The 17768-nt window shown below is 38.9% G+C and overlaps 1 protein-coding gene and 1 long non-coding RNA gene across 4 annotated transcripts in view; one reads left to right on the top strand and one right to left on the bottom strand.

Moving 5' to 3' along the window:
• The window catches only part of LOC117507095 (natural resistance-associated macrophage protein 2-like), a 62456-nt gene that overhangs the window by 23375 nt on the left and 21313 nt on the right, over positions 1-17768 (bottom strand). For 2 of the 3 annotated variants that reach the window (XM_034166858.1, XM_034166859.1), the window contains exons 11-15: positions 17478-17597; positions 17204-17353; positions 16472-16545; positions 15219-15372; positions 13063-13116 (exon numbers count right to left, since the gene is read on the bottom strand). In XM_034166858.1, the coding sequence (XP_034022749.1) occupies positions 13063-13116; positions 15219-15372; positions 16472-16545; positions 17204-17353; positions 17478-17597 (552 nt within the window). Of the gene's footprint in view, positions 1-12819; positions 13117-15218; positions 15373-16471; positions 16546-17203; positions 17354-17477; positions 17598-17768 lie in introns of those variants that run through there. The other variant, XM_034166860.1, reaches the window with a different exon arrangement.
• Positions 15576-17768, top strand: part of LOC117507097 — a 10984-nt gene continuing 8791 nt past the window's right edge. The window contains exon 1 of the long non-coding RNA XR_004559619.1: positions 15576-15586. This is a non-coding gene — a long non-coding RNA (uncharacterized LOC117507097). The remainder of the gene's footprint in view (positions 15587-17768) is intronic.

Genomic DNA, 17768 nt, shown 5'->3' with positions numbered 1-17768 from the left:
AATTATATTCAAGAAGACTTGAAGCTGTAATTGCTGTCAAAGGTGCATCAACAAAGTACTGACAAAATGTGTCAATATTTATGTAATTTCTTTTTTTATTTTAATTAATTAAAAAAATAAAAATAATTAAACAAATATCTAAATTTCATGTTGTCATTATGGGGTGTTGCAAGTAGAATTTTGAGGGGAAAAAAAAAATCATTTTCTTCATTTTGGATTAAGGCTCTATCATAAATTGTGGATAAAGTGAAGTGCTGTGAATACTTTCCATATGAACAGTAGACTGATGCGTAGGTTGATGCATTTACCAAGATGTGGAACATCAAGCTTCAGCAGAAAACAGGGTGCAAAAATAAGGAAAGAAAAACAGTATATATCGGATTTAAAAATTTTAAGTACCTCTTGACCTCATTTACCCTTCATGTGCACTTTTTCCCCTCAAAAACAAAAAATATACATCTTGAATTGCAGAGTATACAGAAGTTTCACATTTATTCATTCATGAACAAAATTTCCATGAACAAAGGGAAGATAAATCTTGTAAACATTGTTCCTTATAACAAATTCAGAAAAAATACATATGCTTCCACAATTCCAACCCCAACAGTCTCCTTGTCAGTCACCAAACATCAAATAATCATCAACAGTAACATAACGGTCTGACATTTCAGCAACTGCATTCACTTTTCTTCTAATTTACTGTATTCTGTTATAATTTTATCCTTATACATTTTTAACTCATTGATACATTTAATTTCTTCATTCAGAATATTCCAAGGCTTAAACTCCATAAACAGAGGGACACTTCTGTTTCATAGTTGTTTGTGCAAACGTGGTTGAAAAATTATATTTTCTTCTATGGCAAATGGCCTGTGTAACAAGACTGAATAAATTTTGTATATCATCTGGTGAAATACTAAGATTACCTTTCCACGTAAGAGCAATTTTTGAGTCAACAAAATCTTTAACTTTTAATTGATTGGTTGCAATAAACAAATTATTAGCATGCTCTCTATACCCTTTTTTTGTTGACGATTCTACAACCCCTGGCAAAAATTATGGAATCACCGGCCTCGGAGGGTGTTCATTCAGTTGTTTAATTTTGTAGAAAAAAAGCAGATCACAGACATGACACAAAACTAAAGTCATTTCAAATGGCAACTTTCTGGCTTTAAGAAACACTATAAGAAATCAGGAAAAAAAATTGTGGCAGTCAGTAACGGTTACTTTTTTAGACCAAGCAGAGGGAAAAAAAAAATATGGAATCACTCAATTCTGAGGAAAAAATTATGGAATCATGAAAAACAAAAGAATGCTCCAACACATCACTAGTATATTGTTGCACCACCTCTGGCTTTTATACCAGCTTGCAGTCTCTGAGGCATGGACTTAATGAGTGACAAACAGTACTCTTCATCAGTCTGGCTCCAACTTTCTCTGATTGCTGTTGCCAGATCAGCTTTGCAGGTTGGAGCCTTGTCATGGACCATTTTCTTCAACTTCCACCAAAGATTTTCAATTGGATTAAGATCCGGACTATTTGCAGGCCATGACATTGACCCTATGTGTCTTTTTGCAAGGAATGTTTTCACAGTTTTTGCTCTATGGCAAGATGCATTATCTTGAAAAATGATATCATCCCCAAACATCCTTTCAATTGATAAGAAAAGTGTCCAAAATATCAATGTAAACTTGTGCATATATTGATGATGTAATGACAGCCATCTCCCCAGTGCCTTTACCTGACATGCAGCCCCATATCATCAATGACTGTGGAAATTTACATGTTCTCTTCAGGCGGTCATCTTTATAAATCTCACTGGAATGGCACCAAACAAAAGTTCCAGCATCATCACCTTGCCCAATGCAGATTCAAGATTCATCGCTGAATATTACTTTCATCCAGTCATCCACAGTCCATGATTGCTTTTCCTTAGCCCATTGTAACCTTGTTTTTTTCTGTTTAGGTGTTAATGATGGCTTTCTTTTAGCTTTTCTGTATGTAAATCCCATTTCCTTTAGGCGGTTTCTTACAGTTCGGTCACAGACGCTGACTCCAGTTTCCTCCCATTCGTTCCTCATTTGTTTTGTTGTGCATTTTCGATTTTTGAGACATATTGCTTTAAGTTTGTCTTGACGCTTTGATGTCTTCCTTGGTCTACCAGTATGTTTGCCTTTAACAACCTTCCCATGTTGTTTGTATTTGGTCCAGAGTTTAGACACAGCTGACTGTGAACAACCAACATCGTTTGCAACATTGCATGATGATTTACCCTCTTAAGAGTTTGATAATCCTCTTTGTTTCAATTGACATCTCTCGTGTTGGAGCCATGATTCATGTCAGTCCACTTGGTGCAACAGCTCTCCAAGGTGTGACCACTCCTTTTTAGATGCAGACTAATGAGCAGATCTGATTTGATGCAGGTGTTAGTTTTGGGGATGAAAATTTACAGGGTGAGTCCATAATTTATTCCTCAGAATTGAGTGAGTCCATATTTTTTATACTTTAGTTTTGTGTAATGTCTGATCTGCTTTTTTTCTACAAAATTAAAGAACTGAATGAACATCCTCCAAGGCCGGTGATTCCATAATTTTTGCCAGGGGTTGCAATCGTTTGTAGCAAGTACAAGGCCTATTGGTACTATTATGTGTGTTACCCCAGACTTCAGCACAATAGCTGAAGTATGGGACAATCATTGAGCAATTCAGCATACACAATGAGTTACCGCTAACTTGCACGCCGAGTTCACACCGGGCACGATGCAACGCCACAAATTCCCTTCCTTCGCCTGGCGATGGACACGCCACCATCGCCCAGTGTGTCACTCTGCTTTCGCTGTGAAAATTCGCCCCAATGCGTCATCAAATAGGAGGAGCTTCCATTCCGCTCGCTGGCTCCGGTTGTCAGTCAAGTCACCATGGCAGACCTTGATCACACGGAGCAAGTTGCTGTGCTCCATTTGTTGTGGAAAGCTGACAAACGTCGTCAGCGGTGCCGTCCCTGGGTTCAGAACATCCTCATGAGATGTTCTCAGTTCGAGGAGTTTCATTATTTGCTGCAGCAGCTGCATCTGGATGACGGCCGCTTTCAGCGGCCCTTCCGCCTCTCCAGGACCCAGTTTGAAGACAGCTTGGGACTCCGACGAGGGCGGTCGCATCTCCTCCACTCTCCCTTATCTCTCTGCCTTTAACCTTCAAGTCCCTACTTCACCAGACTGAATTCCTCAAAACTATATTGGATTCTGGATCTATTGGACTACTATTGGATTAACCATGGAATTGATCAGCTGGTCTCTGAACGCTATTGACACCATTTTTTCTACAAGAAGGTCAGGACCGGGGATCCTACCTGCCCAGCTGGAACGTATCCTACGGGGTCCTTTGCTAAGGGCTACCCAGTCCCTGTACGACCGCAGCAGGAGCTTGGTTCGCATTGCCGGTAGTAAGACAAACCTGTTTCCAGTGCACGTTGGCCTCTGCCAGGGCTGCCCTTTGTCACCGGTTCTGTTCATTAATTTTATGGACAGAATTTCTAGGTGCAGCCAGGGTGTAGAGGGGGTCTGGTTTGGGAACCACAGAATCTCGTCTCTGCCGTTTGCGGACAATGTGGGTCTGTTGGCTTCGTCAAATCAAGACCTTCAGCGTGCACTGGGGCGGTTTGCAGCCGAGTGTGAAGCGTCCGGGATGAAAATCAGCACCTCCAAATCCGAGGCCATGGTTCTCGACCGGAAAAAGGTGCTTTGCCCACTTCAGGTCGGTGGAGAGTCCTTGCCTCAAGTGGAGGAGTTTAAGTATCTCGGGGTCTTGTACACGAGTGAGGGACGGATGGAGCGTGAGATCGATAGACGGATCGGTGCAGCATCTGCAGTGATGCTGTCGCTGTATCGGACCGTCGTGTTGAAGAGAGAGCTGAGTAGGGGGGCAAAGCTCTCGATTTACCGATCGATCTATGTTCCGATCCTCACCTATGGTCATGAGATTTGGCTCATGACTGAAAGAACGAGATCGCGAGTACAAGCGGCCGAGTTGAGTTTCCTCCACAGGGTGGCTGGGCGCTCCCTTAGAGATAGGGTGAGGATCTCGGTCACTCGGGAGGAGCTTGGAGTTGAGCCGCTGCTCCTCCACGTCGAAAGGAGTCAGTTGAGGTGGCTCGGGCATCTTTTCCAGATGCCCCCTGGACGCCTTGCTGGAGAGGTGTTCCGGGCACGTCCTATTGGGAGGAGGCCCCGGGGAAGACCCAGGACACGCTGGAGGGACTACATCTCTCGGCTGGCTTGGGAATGCCTTGGGGTTCCCCCAGAGGAGCTGGGGGAGGTGTGTGGATCAGGAGGTCTGGGCGGCTTTGCTTGAGCTGCTGCCCCTGCGACCCGACTCCGGATAAAGCGGAAGAAAATGGATGGTTGGATGGATGCATAAAATAATACTTATTTTATGCAATAAAATGCAAATTATTATTATTATTTTTTTTTTAAATCATACAATGTGATTTTTTGGATTTTTTTTTTTTTTAAGATTCTGTCTTTCACAGTTGAAGTGTACCTACGATAAAAATTACAGACCTCTCCATTCTTTGTGGGTGGGAAAACCTGCAAAACTGACAGGGCGGTCAAATACTTATTTTCCCCACTAACTTAAATGAGGCTTAAATTCAGGTGGGTGCTTTTCACAGCAGTGGTGCTGAATATGGTTTCATGCCACACACGTCATACTTTCCATGAAAGAACAGGCAAATTATTTTCAAAGCACATTCATTTTTTGATTTGGTACATGTTCAACAAATAGTATTTTGGTTATAGTGTATGCCAGTGGTATCCAAAGTATTCCAGACAGGGCCAAGAGGGTACAGGTTTTCCCTGCAGCCACTGACTCCAACAGGTGATTTCACTGATTAACATCAGTTTGAGCAGATAGAATGAGTTCATCAGTGAAATCACGTACTGGAGTCAGTGGCTACAGAGAAAACCTGCACCCTCTTGGCCCTGTCTGGAATACTTTGGACACCACTGGTGTATGCTTTTCTTATTTTGCGCATACCTCCAAGTAACTGATTTAATTTCATTACCCAAGGCCAAAATATGGCCATCGGGTAATGCAAAGACTTTGCGTCCGTCCGTCTGTCTGTGCTCAGCCTAAGTCCAGTCATATTACTGCCAGGGTCTTCAAATTCACAGGGAACATTCTTGGGACACAGACCTTGGGTATGTTTACAGATGGCTAACCTTGACCTACTTAAGTGGTCAGAAGGTCACATTCCTTCTACACACTTTCATTGATTACATGCTCATACGGCTGAGAGTACATTTGCATTGCATTCTATATTTTTACCCAAGGGCAAAATATGGCCATCGGGTAATGCGAAGACTTTGCGTCCGTCCGTGCTCAGCGTAAGTCCAGTCCTATTACTGCCAGGGTCTTCAAATTCGCAGGGATCATTCCTGGGACACAGACCTTGAACAAGTTCAAAGATGGCTAACCTTCACCTATTTTTCTGTTTCGAATTCTTATGCTCATGGCCAACAGCATGAATCATGCAAATCCAGATCGGGATTCTGGGAAGGACACGGCGACAGCCAATCAGAGTTGAGAGGCACGTGACGTCACTGGCTGATCTCTCTCTGGCTGCTAATCCAACATGGCAGAATTCTCTCTGTTGCTGTGTAAATATAACGTATTTCTCATATATTATGGAAAAGCTAGTGAGAAATAAACACTTCTAAAACTGAAAACGCTGCTTTTGTCACACCCTGGAGTGATTTACAAGACCTCTCATGGACGTCAGCATGCACGCACACCCTCATACAGATGCTGTTAAAAGGTACATGCTCATACGGCGGAAGGTATTTTAGCATTACATTATACGAGGTCTGTCCATAAAGTATAGGTCCTTTTTATTTTTTTCAAAAACTATATGGATTTCATTCATATGTTTTTACGTCAGACATGCTTGAACCCTCGTGCGCATGCGTGAGTTTTTCCACGCCTGTCGGTGACGTCATTCGCCTGTGAGCACTCCTTGTGGGAGGAGTCGTCCAGCCCCTCGTCGGAATTCCTTTGTCTGAGAAGTTGCTGAGAGACTGGCACTTTATTTGATCAAAATTTTTTCTAAACCTGTGAGACACATCGAAGTGGACATGGTTCGAAAAATTAAGCTGGTTTTCAGTGAAAATTTTAACGGCTGATGAGAGATTTTGAGGTGATACTGTCGCTTTAAGGACTTCCCACGGTGCGAGACGTCGCGCAGCGCTCTCAGGCGGCGTCATCAGCCTGTTTCAAGCTGAAAACCTCCACATTTCAGGCTCTATTGATCCAGGACGTCGTGGGAGAACAGAGAAGTTTCAGAAGAAGTCGGTTTCAGCATTTTATCCAGATATTCCACTGTTAAAGGAGATTTTTTTTAATGAAAGACGTGCGGACGGGTCACTAAAACACGAGGGTTCAAGCATGACTGACGTAAAAACATATGAATGAAATCCATATAGTTTTTGAAAAAAATAAAAAGGACCTATACTTTATGGACAGCCCTCGTATTTAAGTTTATGGTCCTTAGCAAATGCAAAATCCTTATTAACATAATGCTGTCTATGTCACATTACCAACTAACCACTAGCACATGCTCAATTACTCAGTAAGTCACCTGCAAAATGTTCATCAACCCGACAAAAGTTTGGAGTGCATACGCAAATTAGCATTTACATGGGATTTTAGTAAAACAGGCCCTCCATATTTAAAGTCAACTATAACAGCAAAAAATTCATAAACATAATCCTTGTTTTGCACCTTGTTTTAGTGACATACAGTGGAGGAAAGTAATTCCTAATAAGAGAATGGCAAACACCACAAGTCAGAAGATTGATATGTGAACATTTTCAAGTCAATGAATACATCTTGGACTTCAATCATGAAGAAACACAAACAGTATGGTACTGTTTGGTAAATCTGTAGTGGGTGGTTAAAAAAAATGCAAGCGTGCTAGGAGACTAATGAGAGAAACCACAAAGACACCACTGCAACGTTGACGAAATATAGGCTGCTGTGGCTGTGACTGGAGAAATTGTGCAACTTTTTTGTCTTTTGTTGAAGCTATACAGCTTCACAGTGGGGTGACACCAAGGAAGAGTTTCCCAAAAATTTGAATTTTTAGCTACAGATGCCTAGAAGGCATATGAGAGGCTCAAGCAAAAATTTAATCCGACTAGTCTGCTGCTTGCATGGTCACTCAAGATTTTGTAACTGCCTACTCTGGGCAGTTTTCCATACAGAACTTTGGTTTTCAAAAAGACATATGTAAATGAAGTCCAAGACATTTTCAACATCTTGGAAATATTCATGTATCCATCTTCTGACTTGACATGGGATGGTTAAAAGTAAAGGTAATGATTTAGTTCTTACACTAACGGGTGGTCACACTTAAGAGTTGCATTGTTTTGACTTTTATATTTCTATTTAATTTATATGTTGTAGAGAGTTGTTTTCACTATGGGTTTAAAGTAAATCTTTGAAAAGTTTATACAAGAAGCCTCAAGTGCTTCTTTGTACATTTAGTAAAAAAGTTTAGGAACCCCCAAAAGTTCCTAAACGTTTGCATGAAAACCCCACACATGCATCTAGAGTCTTTTACAAATAAAACACTGACAAATGTCTACATATCCATGTCTTATTTATTTTTGATACATGGTATGCTACATCCAGTGGCACAAAACACACAATCAGTAATGTAATACTTTTAGTCTTCACAATACTACACTGACATTTTCTCTCTCACAATTCAAATGTGCCACTGCCAGCTTTTCTTCATACAGGTATTATTTTAATAACACTATAGGAATACATAAACTCATAATAGCCCCAAAAAACCACGATACAGTTCTAGAACTTTTAGCCAAACACTAAACTGTATCCATTAAAAGAGAACCTGCCATACTGTTGTGTATGTAACAAGACAGTAACACCTGACAGGACCTGAGGTCTACAGACTACTATGGCAACAACAGAAATGACTCAATCTGAAAAACTGCATGTTAATATGCAACAAATTGGACTTCATGAGAACACATTATTTGAACGTGATCACCCATTTCACACTGTACAACAATATTGTGCTTTCTTGCCAATAGTGCTGTAATATCAAAGGTAGGAAAACACTGGAGTTCAAACATGATAGCAGGCTGCTGCTCAATCAAACCACTAAAATACTGATATGTCAAACATACCTGACATGTAGTATACAAAGAGAAGCAATCGTATTACTCTCCACAAAAAGCAGAGCTGCTGCACAGGTTAACCCACACTTTTCCATATCATACTGGGTGATTACAGACAGTGTGAAGGTGGAGTGATTTAGAAAATAAAACAGGTGAACGCCACAGTATGCAAGACGATATAACAGCACACATTTTATAGTGTAAATTAATGTGATTTTGAATACTGTTTGTTCGGCAGAAAATTAGAATGATGTTAAAAAAAAAACATGTAGCTTTTATAAGAAAATCAGGTTGCTCAGTCCATCAGTTTGGTACAAATATATAAGCTCTGGTTCATCTTTCTGTAAATTCACAGGTCAGTTACAGGTTGTTTTTTTTTTTGTTTTTTTTTATCTAAAAGTGGTCTGGTACTTTTTACAGTGAGTCTGTCTCATCATAATGAATAGACACACATGGGAAATATATGGCAAAAAGGAGATGACAAATACACACACTTCAAAATGCTGGACACACTGAACACAACTCACCAGAAATCAAAACACTATTGTGTTGGAAACTATCCACTTTCTCTTGCAACAGCATTTTTGTTGGACAATCACAACAATTACAACAACCCCATTAACACATCTTGATTCTTTATGCATGGCAGCATAAATAAACTGGACTGTGTTTCTTTTAGAAAAGACAATAACATTGTGACACTGCACTCTCTCTATTACCTGTCACATTTTTCTGAATGCAAATGTGGACAAAAATTTTTGTTACATTGAATTAAAAAAACAAACAAAAAAAACAATCACGAAACAAGAAAATTTTATACCTAAACTTGGACAATAGCCATGTGGGCTGATTCAAAGAATATCTACGGGAATTAAATAATTCCTATACAGGTCCACAAGGTCAAATCTGACAATTACATTCACAAAAACTCCAGATTAATTGTAATCCCAAACAATATGATTACTAATACCAGTTAGTGCATCTTTATCATTTAGAGACAGAGATTCCCGGGACGAGGCTTTAGTCACATTGTTTTAAGTTCATATGTTTTAAGTTCTTCTTACTTATAAGGTTTTGAATAATCAAGTCCCATCTTATCTTAGGGACCTCGTAGTACCATATCACCCCAATAGAGCGCTTCGCTCTCAGACTGCAGGCTTACTTGTAGTTCCTAGGGTTTGTAAGAGTAGAATGGGAGGCAGAGCCTTCAGCTTTCAGGCTCCTCTCCTGTGGAACCAGCTCCCAATTCAGATCAGGGAGACAGACACCCTCTCTACTTTTAAGATTAGGCTTAAAACTTTCCTTTTTGCTAAAGCTTATAGTTAGGGCTGGATCAGGTGACCCTGAACCATCCCTTAGTTATGCTGCTATAGACGTAGACTGCTGGGGGGTTCCCATGATGCACTGTTTCTTTCTCTTTTTGCTCTGTATGCACCACTCTGCATTTAATCATTAGTGATCGATCTCTGCTCCCCTCCACAGCATGTCTTTTTCCTGGTTCTCTCCCTCAGCCCCAACCAGTCCCAGCAGAAGACTGCCCCTCCCTGAGCCTGGTTCTGCTGGAGGTTTCTTCCTGTTAAAAGGGAGTTTTTCCTTCCCACTGTAGCCAAGTGCTTGCTCACAGGGGGTCGTTTTGACCGTTGGGGTTTTACATAATTATTGTATGGCCTTGCCTTACAATATAAAGTGCCTTGGGGCAACTGTTTGTTGTGATTTGGCGCTATATAAAAAAATTGATTGATTGATTGATTGATTGATTGATATGCTGAACCAGGCACATTTGCTTTGTATTACTCACATGGATGTTTTGAGTACCCTATTCTACAGACTATAAGAGGGGTTTTTTTTGGGGGGGGGGGGGGGGGGTTGTATAGGTTTTTACTAGTTTGTGAGGTCCTGCAACTTACATTCTGAAGTGACATACATGAAAAAAAAAAAACTAGATCTATGGCCATAAGATGCTACACATGACAAGCTGCTGCTGTATGCTGAATGAAACACGGTAAAACTCGCCTAAACCTTCCTCATATAAACTAGATATTCACACTCAGACAAAAGCCTTGATGCTTTTGTAGGATTTTTCATGTAATAAACACTGTATGTAATGGATTTTGTATAATGGATTTTCGCTTATATTGGACAAAACGTCCCATCCCATTGGAATGCATTTTCATTCAAAGCTCCTCGCATATACCGGACAGAGCAGCCTGGACGTGCCCAGTAAGAGAGGTATGAAATGAAGTTCAGCACTGACACTCACCAATTAGAGGAAAGTGGGCACTGTATTTCCTTGATTAAGAGACTTTCCGTTTATTTTTTCAAACTGTGCCAAGACACAGGACCTAAACGAGGCAGGGTGTAATTCAAGGCCGGCGATTATTAACAAAATTCCACTTGCTAAGTTTCACACATAGCAATGGGTGTGATAAACCAAACTGCTTCAGATTAGAGCACGTGGCTGTGAACGCGTGCGCCTGCTAAACAAGACTGTAAGGGCTGTGATTTGTCACTTTTACATTTTCACTCCTCCCTCTACCATCATATTTTAATAGTTTTTGCAGTGCTCCCACTGATTACATTTCAATCATTGATCAAATACGTGTGGCAGAAAAGTCCGCAAATACGACCAACTTCACAACAGAAGACTCAAATGATTCATGGCGGAAAATTATACACACCATTGGTTTGGAGGTTGATGATTGTATAAAGAAGTGGAGCTCGTTGAGGGCCAAATTAATCCTTAAAAAGTCTGTTCCTGCTGTAAATTGCATAAATGTGTGAAGAGAAGTTTAAACGGTCACGTGCACGTCGACGTTATTGCATGGCCACAGAGCTAGAGAAACATAAATCAGGCTTTAGGATTTTATGGCAGCACGCCGCAGCTGACTTAGAAAAGAAAAAAAATTTTTTTTTGGTCCATTTTATACATAACAGATTTCGATTATAACAGACAAAATTCACTGGTCTACCTGAATCCATTATATGCAAGTTTTACTGTAATCCGATTCACACTTCGGAATATAAAGTGGCAGTAATCCACCATTAAGATGGATGCAGACCGCCATAAAACAAGAAGATGTGCATGAGAGAAACATTCTGTGTTCATTAGCTTCTGCTTGCTAATGCAGTGTTTGTGTTACAAATAAATAATGTGGCAATTAAATTCATTTTGCTTCTTGTTGCATGAAGCGGTAGCACCACATTAAAAAATAAATGCAACTTATAGAACAATGCAACCTATATACGTTTTATCGTCTTCATGGCGCATTTTTGTACAGATGCGACTAATACTCTGATGCGACTTATAGTGTGGAAAATAAGGTATATTACAGCTTACTGTGACTCATCTAACAGCACAACATCTGCTTTTAAATGAGTGGGCAGTCAGATTTAGGCACATTTTTCCAAGTAACTGTCCACTAATCAAGCCAGATATTAAAATGGAAACAATTAAAAAAGATCCCACATTCTCTGAAAAAGTGTCCACTCCTGACACAGAAAAGGGGACAGAGGATTTTCTGTACATTTGATAATGATTTAAAATAAAGAGTGAAAGTAGGAACAGTGAACCCTGTCACCTTTTTGATATGTTACATAGGAGTTTTATAGAATCTGTTTTGCCTGAGAAACCCAGACAAATAGGGCTGAATATCATTTGGAGAGTTTTGTTAGAGTTAGTAAGATTAAAATAAATAAATTATCACTTTTTATTGAAATGAGTAGCACTTACACACTATAAACAGAGTGGCACAGTGTGGTAATGATTAGCTCTCCTGCCTTACAGTCACTGTCCTAGGTTAGCTCCTGGATATTGCTCCTACAGGTTATGCTGGTTTTCTTTTGGCTGACCCAATTTTTCCTTGGTATCACCACAGTGGACTCCACATGGATCTGCACACTGATTGGCACAGGTTTTACAGCAGGTGCCCTCCCTGAGTAACTTCACATTAACTTCAGATGTACAAGGTGACTGGTGCATGAGTGGTCTTGAACAGGGGACCTTTTTGTTGGGAGGCAATAGCACCGCTACTGTGTCCCTAAGTCTAACATGTAATCAGGACAAGTTTTTTTTAAATGACAAACGTAGTTTACCTTAATCAAATTACCATAGCAACTGATTCAACTGAGTATCCAACAGCAACACAGAGATGAATGAGAGAATGTTGAGGTAGTTTAAGTGGAGCAGCGCCTCCTTCCAATGGGAGGCTTAAAGGCATGAAAACACACCCTAATCGTTAAGGTTGCTCACATCACACATGTACTGTAATATGAGGATAAACACCTGGGGATTTTGACTCAGAAATGCATGAGGGCTAAGAGCAAGAGATTTGTCTTGACTTGAACTTAAACTATACAGCAAGGATACAGAGAAAATCTATCATACAGTGCATCAGTGCACCGATCACTAGTAATATATTTTAGGCTACTGCACCACACAGTCTTTGATAATAACAAAGACGACGCATAAAATTGGACTGCTGTATGTTGTTTTAGCATGGGTAACATTTTTTAATGTCAGGAGAATGCTGAATTCTTTTAAATGACGTATACATTCCATAAGCACAAACATTTCAAATCAAATTAAGAATATAGTGTCATAAATGTGTGTGTTTTTTAGTTTTAATGTCATTGTCAATTGGCTATCTAAAAACTAACTAAAACTACGATATCCAGCCCTACACATAATCAACAAAAATAAATTGGCTCCAAGTATGCCAGGATCTTGAAAAAAAATCCTGGTTTTGTACAAGATCCAGTGCCTCTGAGAGGAAAGAGGATTGCTGTTGGATAAAGTCCTTATTCAGTTCTATGAGTCGTATTCAGATTGTTCCTCTATGAACACAGCAGGTCGATTGCTTACCCTGCTGCCAAAGTCCAGGCAGGAACACCCCAAAGCAATCAAACACTGCCATACCTACAAACAACAAGGAGTACAAGACAGAGTTTTAACTTTCCAATCTAAACAAAAATTTTAATCACAAAAGTGACGTTATGCAAGTACATATTATGCTTCAAATCAGAGAGAGAGAAATTCACCATAGTTTTTAAAATGCCTTTTGAAAAACATTTATGGTAGTCTGAACTTAAAACTGTAAATCCTTGAATAACTGTAGTTTGAACACTAAATACAAATATGAAGACTTGTGAATTTCTTAATTTTATGGGCATTCATTAATCATGCATCTGCTCCAACATGCCAACATTTCACTGTGTGTATTCATCTCACAATTTGATATTCAAGCATGAAATTTAAAAATTTATGAGCAAAAATGTTTCTGGCATGCAGGCGGTATTCACACAGATACAAAAACAACAACAAAAATCCTTTGAAGTTATCTATTCATTTTCACAGACTGTGATTAACCCTCCATGTTTGGTGCAACCAGGTCAATTTCATAATACCAACTTGGAGCACTAATTCTGTGATGAAATGATAGTCTGCTATCTTGGGAATGAGACTGCAAAATTTCAGAGCACAAGGTGCAACAGATTTTTTTTCTGTGATCACAAAATTAGTGGTGAAGCAGGTGCTTTTTTTTTTTTTCATAGTCTACGGACACTACACATGAAAGTGAATGCATTCAAATGCAGTATTTGTCAACAATATCTTTATTTTCATAAGAAAGTGACATACAATTAATCAATAAGCACATCCAAATGCTTAAGTACTGAAGGTCTGTGAGATATTTCCATTTAATGTCATCTGAGAGCTCCACAAACGTTCGATTTTTCCGATCAAGTCATTTACAACGTGTCAATTGAACATTCATGACTGCTTTGTTTCCTTACCTATGAACATAATCACTTTGCACTGATACATAAAATGTACCCATATAAAATTCACAGAAGTTTGTTAACCAACCATGAAATTCAGAAATACCTCAATTTTTTTTGTATTTTCTACTTTGTAGATTGTAGCACAGGACATACCATGCAATTTAGAAGACTGTAACTGCGGTAATAAACTCACTAAAATATGATAACTTTGATGCTATATTTATCATTTAAACATTGATAAATATATTAAACTGATTTCATTAAATACATGACATTGTAGGTATTTCAAGTAGCCACTGTGACATTGTCTACAGACACTACACCTGATGAATGGAAACTCCATATATTTGTTCTAAAATGTATTATTGTGCAATATTTGCTGTCTTTCTATGCTATGACAAGTGAAGGCCAACACAAAACACAGAAATAATGCTGTAGTATTGATGTGCATGGATTGTACATAGATTTTCTGTAATGTAATATCATTGTCTACGGACACTACAGTATAGATTTTCTGTAATGTAATATCATTGTCTACGGACACTACAGTATAGATTTTCTGTAATGTAATATCATTGTCTACGGACACTACAGTATAGATTTTCTGTAATGTAATATCATTGTCTACGGACACTACAGTTATTTTTGGACAAATGGAACACAAATTTTCACACTTGATATTTCGGAGAGAGTTCAAGCAATATATTCCAACTTATGATTTTGTACCTAAAAAAAAAAATCTAAGTGTTTTTTTTTTTTTTTCAAGTGCTGGCAAATTTTTTGTTTGTTTGTTGAATATAAATGACTTAGACCTTATTCTGATTGTCTTCTGGTATGCTTTTCATTAAAAACATTTAATTCAAATAGTTTTTCTGCTTTCAGATCATATTTTTTCAGTTTCAGATCTTCTGCCCCTTGTTTTGGGATGATACCAATGAAGTGAGCTGTCCAAGGTGATAGACTGAAGAACACACCTGGAATCGAACTCTGAAGTCTTGTCCCACAGAGCAAAATGCTCCACACAATTTTCTAATCACAACCTAAATGTGTATACAGTTTAATCCAACAAATTGGAAGTTTAGCTGAAATCGACACTTAATACTTTATTAAAACTACAGTAGTTTCAAAACAATTCAGCATTTGCGTGGTAAGTGCAAAGAATGTTATGTGACCCCCCCCCCCCCCCCAAAAAAAAACTAAAAAGAAGCACTGAATAGAAGTGGAAGTATAAAAACTCACCAGGTAGCCTACAAAGCACAGATATGCTACGGAGAGAAAGGCAGCCACAACGTAGAGCAGTACGCTGTTCAGCGAAGTCACATAGACCACCACAAAGTACATGTTGATCGCACAAACCACCAGGATGACAATGCTTCCTGATACCTTCCACAGCCTAAGAAACACAAACATTAATAATAATCATAATAAGCTCCATCCAAGTATTCTGCATTCTTATAACTAGGAATTCCTGGGAATATTTAGAGCGGAATCCTGCAAATGGTGATAAAAGCATCAAATTCAGCTCAAATACTCCTTAGACATTACTCTTTTGAAGAAAGGAAGAAAAAAAAACAAAAAAAAAAAACAATTGGCCACTTGAATTTTTAGTCAGCGGTCAGGTAGGGGTCAATTGAAGAATTACACAGGGGTCATATTTAAAAGATGCTCGAATCATACTGAAACCTATACCACATTATTTGCCTGATCATAAAGATTCCAAAAAGGTATAGTTTGGACTATCTGTAACTGAATTCTATGGCGTTATGGGATTAAAAACAGCAAGAATGGTGACAAAGGTCAGTGTCAGTTTGTACAGGGGTGAAAAGTAAAGATGCTGCAATTTTGGTAAAAAGTGATGCAAATTATTAGTTAACAGGGTTTTAAAAAGGAATAGTTTGCACAATGTGTCATGCTTAGTTATCATGTTACAGGGTAACATATTTCACATGTCATAGGATCCAATGCATATTGACCTTGTTTGACCTTTACTTTGGAGACCAAGCATTCAACACTGTCAAAACTATTCCATTTATTAATCCTTTCATGTCAGCCAATAAGTCGCATCACTCTTTTACCAAAATTGGAGCAACTTTAACTTCTGACCCGTGTACAAATTGAAACTGAACTTTGTCACCATTCTTGCTGGTTTTATCACATAACTCTGCAGACTGCTCTGTCTGGTATATGCAAGGGTTTTTTAATGGAAATGCATTGCCATCGGACAGGACGTTTTGTCCGAAATGTCCAACATTATGAAAATTTGTGATACAAAATCCTGTATATACGGCGTTTATTACACGGAAAAAGATACAAAAGCATTGGGACTTTTGCTTTTGTCCGGTGAGTTCAGTATATATGGCAACGGTTTAGGTGACGTTTACTGTAATGTGTATTCTAGAAAAAAAATGTTTATTGTAATGACTGCAAAAAAACAAAATAAAAAATTATGTAAACCATATGATAATGCGTGTAAATATATAAATTTCACTTACATTCCATTTGCATATTCGCTCATCAAGGAGCTCAGACTGGTGAAGGTGAGAATCGGAATTAAAGCAAATGGAAGCTGTTGAATAAGAAAACAATATATATCATAAAGGTGATAAGGAGAACAAATTCCAGTGATTAAAAAAAAAAGTTACGTGTTGAGAATGAACAAAAGTTGATTAATTAGGCTCTTCTGAGATCCCTTAAGTGGACTCTAAACTTGGTTAAAAAAATGCTACTGATGGTAGACACATGACTCCCATTTGGGACATCATTTTACTGGTCCCACTTCCAACTTGCTCAATGGTACTTGTTCCAGCTTAGTAAATGGTCAAGATTTCAGTTCTACTTTCCATGATTAATACATCATGAATAATTCCTACCCCCCCCCCAAAAAAAAGTGTTAAGTTCACATGTGGCAGATGATAAACCGGATATTCCATGAATGAGAGGCCATGCCATCAAAAATTTAAATTTATTTTTTTCCAACTTTTTCAGCTTGTCATGGTGACAAACTGGATTAGAAATTAAGTCAGTATATTATATCTACAAAACAAATTAGCTTCGCTTAGCTTCATTTCTTTCCCACATGCAGAGAGGGAGAAGAGGTTGACCCCTAGTTCTGGTAAATATTCAGTCATTTTTCTACCTCCTTCAGATAGACAGGGTCCTCAGAAGAGCTTCTGTGTAAAGAATCTTTAACAGGAGTGTGGGATTCTTGAATAAGTGGACCTGACCTGCATGCTCTGGAGTACATTGAGGAAGTCGTTCATTCCAGTCAAATGCTGAACATCCTGAAAGATGGCGACCAGCAGTGTAGGTGTAATGGCAATCGAGCGGGTCAGCAGCACACGTGCAAAACGTGACCAACGCAAGTTCAGAAAACCCTTAGCAAACATAAGAGTATACTTGATTATACACAATTTGCATACATATTTTTTGAGCCACATACGAGTATACATAGAATATATAGTAAACCCTAGCTAATGTGCATCCAACAAGTATTTTTACCTCCATAACAAACTGCCCAGAGTATGTACCCGTCATGGTGGAGCTCTGTCCAGCTGCTAAAATGCCTACGGCCCAAATATAAAGGGCAGCAGGTCCAAAGAAACAGCCCAGGACCACCCCCTGAACACAGTGAGACACCCTACTTAACACAAGCACAATAACCAAAGGATTTATCTGTACAACTTCAGAATAATTCACCATTAACTTTACAACATTGCTCTGTACGCAGGTGCAGCTAAAAAAAAAAATAATAATAACAGCAATAATAAAAAAACAGAATATTGTGAAACA

Source organism: Thalassophryne amazonica, chromosome 3 (assembly GCF_902500255.1).
Source record: "Thalassophryne amazonica chromosome 3, fThaAma1.1, whole genome shotgun sequence".
NCBI classification, from domain to species: domain Eukaryota; kingdom Metazoa; phylum Chordata; class Actinopteri; order Batrachoidiformes; family Batrachoididae; genus Thalassophryne; species Thalassophryne amazonica.
This window is presented reverse-complemented; position numbering and strand designations above follow the sequence as displayed.